At 40.6% G+C, this 5,319-nt stretch overlaps 1 protein-coding gene across 1 annotated transcript in view; it reads right to left on the bottom strand.

Annotated features, from left to right (window-relative positions):
- kif19 (kinesin family member 19) overlaps positions 1 to 5,319 on the bottom strand; it is a 38,178-nt gene that overhangs the window by 30,706 nt on the left and 2,153 nt on the right. Inside the window, exon 3 of the mRNA XM_015397499.1 lies at positions 3,000 to 3,136. Coding sequence (XP_015252985.1) covers positions 3,000 to 3,136 — 137 coding nt within the window. The remainder of the gene's footprint in view (positions 1 to 2,999; positions 3,137 to 5,319) is intronic.

Below are 5,319 nucleotides of genomic sequence, written 5' to 3'. Positions count from 1 at the left end.
TTGTGTTTTCTTATTTTGAAAGTAAATTGTCTCCATTGGCAAAATGTCTCTTTTACCTCCTCAATCCAAGAACAAATGCATTTATTTTAAGAAAAAATTACTTATCTAGATTTTGATTTTTTCCAGTGTATAGAAATAAACTGAATTTAATAATTTGTGCAGTAAAGCTTCCTTAAAGTTTGAATTTATCTGACTGGATGATCTGGTTGAACTGGAAAGTGCCTTGAGATGACATGATGTGAATTGGCGCTATAGAAATAAACTGAATTGAATTGAATTAAAATCAAAGTGGCATAAAGGAGCCTCGTTAGGAAACAATTCCAGCCTCTTGGAGGAGTTTTTTGGCATCTGGCATAAAAATGATGCCTTTTGTTTCCACCGCCAGACGCTGTCATCACAAACATCCAGGAACAAATGTATTGCTCTGCAGCTCTTTGGTTTCTCTGAGCGGGTGGGAGTGAAATTCTTTTCCATCAAAATGTCAGACACTGAATGTAGAAGCTCTCTGTTGCTTTTATGGCTTTGAGTCCTCACATGAATGCATGTGTGACGCGTGTGTTTGCTGTTTCCAGGGAGCGATCTGTTATTGCCGCCGCCTCACAGCCAAGAGGTTAAACGGCATTTTATAGATGCGCTGAGCAAAGTGCACACATCTGTTTGCTTTCATGAAGGGGAAATCACCGAGAAGGCATTCTGAGCATCGTTACTTTTAAACATGATAGACCCGACATTGGGGCGCTTTAGTCCTAAACCAGGCAGAAAGCTTTAAAGGAGGCTTTCACGTTGTTTATGAAAACACTTTTCTGCACTGGTGGCATCACAGATCATTTTCCTCTCCCCCCGCTGACATCCTATGAGAAATAAAAAATAACCGAGCGTTTAAGCCGTCAGCATGAAGGAAAGCCTCTGGAGCATTCAGTCGGCTCGAGGTGAGTTTGACGAATAAATTAGTCTTCAAATCAAATTGTCACTTCCAGGATCCTGTTTCTGCTTTCATCTCAATTTGATTTGAAAGCTTTTAATCATTTTGTCACAGTCCTGAATTTTCTGTTTTTTAAAATAAAAATAAAAAAAAACTCTCACTGTTTTAATGAAAGCATCCATCACTTATTTTCCTTAAGGAGAAGCTGGTGACAATTTACCTCTTGACTCTTAAAAAATTTGAATATCTTTGAAAAGTTGATTTCTGTCTCAACTGAAAAAGTCAAACTCGCATCAAAACAAACAAGAGAAAATTTATTCAGCTACTTATCGGTTATCTGATTTTGGCCGACAGCTGATTACAAATAAACTTCTACAAAAGTTGAATTCTTGTCTCTAAAAAAAGGTTTTTTAAATGAAAGGTGAAATGAAAAATGTTATTATTTGTATAATTATGAATACTGTCGAGTTCGCAGATTGTCAAAAATGAGTCATTAGAAAGTTGAGTGGAAGGAAAAAATGTNTAATTTATTCAGCTACTTATTGGTTATCTGATTTTGCCTGACAGTTGATTACAAAAAAATCTACAAAAGTTGAATTCTTGTCTCTAAAAAAAGGATTTTTAAATGATGTTATTATTTGTATAATTATGAATACTGTCGAGTTCGCAGATTGTCAAAAATGAGTCATTAGAAAGTTGAGTGGAAGGAAAAAATGTAATCGCAAAAGTCTATATCGTTGCTGCACCGATGATGCAACAGATGCAAAAGGAGCCCTGACCGGATGGCAGGTGCAGATACTGTACAGCAGGAGTCTTCAACGTTTTCCAGGCCAAGGACCCCCAAACTGATGTCTAGATGGAGCGGGTACCCCCTAATTATATATATTGTATTAAATTGTGTTATATCAAACTGGTCCTATATGTAACGAAAGTAATTTCTCCGTGGGATTATTGAAGTATTTCTGATTCTGATTCCTGGTTGGGTCAGGTGTTGTGAATGAATCGGTTCCCAGCTTGAAAGAGCTCCTGCACTGCAAAAAAATTCTACAAATGAGTAAAAATGTTTTAAAATAAGTGTATTCACCCATAATTTAAGCCGGAAAATAAAATGATCTGCAAATGGAATGAGCATTTTTACCCTTGAAATAAGATAATTAGATATTATGCCCTTGAAATAAGACTTCAGTTGTTTTTTCTTATTTTAAATGATAATGGTCTTATTCTACTGACAAAGTGTCTGCTCAATTTAAGAAGAAATCCACTTATTTTAAGAAATAATTACTAAATTAGATTAACAGTTTTTGCAGTGTGTGTGAATGTGTGCATTGATGACTGAAAGATACCTTCTGCCTCCATTTATCTGTTTACTACAGTGTGTTGAATTCATGTTAATGTGGATTTAAAGACATTTCAATCAGTGGAAAAAATTGCAGGGGGAAATAAATAAAAAAGTCTAATCAACCAGAACTTTCGCAACCCCCATGCAGAACCTCCGTGGACCACCTAGGGGTCGGCACCCCCTGTTGAAGACCTCCGCTGTACAGTACATAGACAGGTTCTCACCAGAGTATTTATATCAGGCACAGTTTTTAAAGTTAAGCAGTCAAAAATTTGGAGCAATATTTATGGTTATTTAGTGTGTTTTAAGAGATAAATAAGGAGGTTGCTTCTGTCTCCTTGAACCCCAGTGGGCCTCAGCAGATGGCCGCTCACACTGAACCTGGTTCTGCTGGAGGTTTCTTCCTGTTCAAAGGGAGTTTTTCCTCTCCACTGTCGCTACAAGCATGCTTAGTGTGAGGGATTGCTGAAGAGTCAATGAGTCGATGCAATCAGCTGGTTTTCCTTAGATAGAAAACTTTGAATCAATCTGACTGGATGATCTGGTGAACTGGAAAGTGACCTGAGATGACATGATGTGAATTGGAGCTATAGAAATAAACTGAATAGAATTGAATTGAATTTGAAAAACAATTAGTTTGGTAAAGGCAGTAAAACAGCTGCAGCACTGACGCCATCAGCCTCTCATCATAGAATTAAAGGGAATGTCTTTGTGTCTGATGGGAAATGAAGGACTTACCTCTAGATAGGACATGGAGACGCTGTACAGCATGTCGTCGCTGGTCTCCTCGATGGCACGAAACAAGTCATTCAGTGTGCGAACATAGATGCCTGGCTCTTTGTCAGTGCCCAGCATGGTGTACGTCTTCCCACAACCTGAAACCCAGCAGAACCATTTCTGGAGGTGAAAAACGCACAAAGAGGCCAAATTGGCTGCAGGAGTGAGTGAGGGAAAAAATGGATTTTACTGATAAATCTCCTCCAGAATAACTGTATTAATCTTAAAATGAAAATGATTTCCTTCAGGCAGCAGCAAGAAATAAATGTTATTTTAGCAATTCTAAAAGAAATAAAGATGCATACGTATTTTTGCAGACTGGAACCAAAGTCTAACAGTAAAAAGGGTCAAATAAAGCTGATTTTTATTCTAAAATATAAATCAAACTGCTATACAAAGGTGACGCATCACTTCCTGTGGGATCTTTACTGTTTGGTTAGGAAGTCTCTGTTTCAATGTGTCCTTGCTCAGCTCAGCTAGTCTTTGCAAACCAAAAGAGAAGTCATTTTAGGGCAAATCATGACTCATTTTCTTATTATACCTCAACTGAATGAAAGAAAAAACAGTTTCAATTTTCAAACTGCAAGGGCAGCGCCTTTTTACCGCAGCACGGCCTCAGACACCGCGTCCCCCCGTGTCTCTGTATTGTCTTTCTGTGTGTTTTGCCTTTTCTTGGATGGACTGTACTGAAATGGAAATTTCACCCTACTGGAGTGCCGCTCCAGGCTGGGCGAAAAATAAAGTCTCTTTGAGTCTTTGAATGTTTGTTAGTGTCATGATCTGGCCTGTTTGCTCCTCCTTTCACCTGTCGTTTTCCCTCCCTGCCTCAGTTATAATTTATTCCTCTTACCTGTTTCCTCTTGGTTTTATTCAGTTCAGCCTGAGCATTCAGGGCCAGATCATTAACAGTTTTTCTGTTAGTCTGTCTGTTCAGTTTATTTCTTGGTTCGTATCCTGGATCCTAGCAGCCAGTGGAAAGAGGGTTTTGTGTTTGTCTCGTCTCCTGATCGTCCACTGTTCCTCCCCCTGCTGAGTCCTCTGGGTTTTTGGCTCTATATGTGGGGAGGTTCAGTTTTTATCTCAGTAAGCCTGGCTCCAGGGAGGAGACCATTTTAAAGTCCTGCATCAAGTTCTGGTTCCACGTCCTGTCTCAGCTACCCTCTTCCACTGAGTCTGCTCATTGCAGCTGATCCTGTCTGCTCCTGTGCGTGACCACTAGAGACTGACATTTTTTCGGGAATCCCACGGGTCACGGGATTCCCGTGGGTCAGTATTAGTAACGATCACGTGATCGGGACGTTACAGGATTAAACATTAGCGGGAGCAGACGGGAGCGGGAGCAAACCAATAATAACAAAAAAAAAAAACTAGGATCGATGCCAAAAAATAAAATGAAATAGAAAGAAGAAAAAATCCAGTACTGGCGCGGCGCCGCCATTTTGTAGTTTTTTTTCTTGAAGCCTACACTATAATGCGAGTCAAAAAAACTACACGACCCAAAAGCCAACAGTGCTTCCGCCCACGCTCAAAAACAACAAATTCAGATTTAATGGCTGCGAATTGAGACGCAGCCAGAGTATTGGCAGAAATCTTATTGAAGACCACAAGAATGGGTGGGGTGCAGGAGCGGGAGTCATTCTGAATGGGAGTGGGAGTAATTTCACCAGGAGGGGGACGGGACAGGATTTAGATTTCTACTCTGGCCCGGGATCGGGACGGGACACCATTTTTTTCTGTGGGAGTGGGACGGGACAGGAGTGAAAATCCACTCCCGTGTCAGTCTCTGGTGACCACATGGTCACGTTTTCGGACCCTGTCAGACTCTGAACCCTCCTGGGAGCCTGTGGATGCCTGGAAGTCTGGATCCTGCCACCTGTTTCTGGTTCTGCCTGATCTGGATCCTGTTCCTGTCTGTTCTGGATTCCTGACCAGGATCGGCTTCCAGCATGTCCTCTGGGACTACAGCACTTGGGGACATTCTAGGACTGGGCTGTTAAACCAGAGTTCTGTGATTGGGCGGTGCCCCCTCCCCATCCTGCAGTGTCCGAGAGCCACAGCTCCACTTGAGTTTTTGTTAATTTAATAAACCTTTTTGAACTTTCCTACTGACTGTCTCTCCTTGAATACTGGGTCCATCTGTCCGCGGTTTCTTGACAGTTAGTGACATTTGCAATAGAGAAGAAATTAGCATACAGCTCTGGAGAAAGTTGGAAAGAAATTTAAACTGGGAAATAATAATAAAAAAAAAAACATCAATCCACAACTAAAGTAACCAGTCTGA

The sequence above is a fragment of the Cyprinodon variegatus genome, unplaced genomic scaffold, assembly GCF_000732505.1.
Source record: "Cyprinodon variegatus isolate N-32 unplaced genomic scaffold, C_variegatus-1.0 Scaffold867, whole genome shotgun sequence".
Classification (NCBI taxonomy): domain Eukaryota; kingdom Metazoa; phylum Chordata; class Actinopteri; order Cyprinodontiformes; family Cyprinodontidae; genus Cyprinodon; species Cyprinodon variegatus.
Note: the sequence above shows the minus strand (reverse complement) of the source record. Positions and strands in the feature narration are given on the sequence as shown.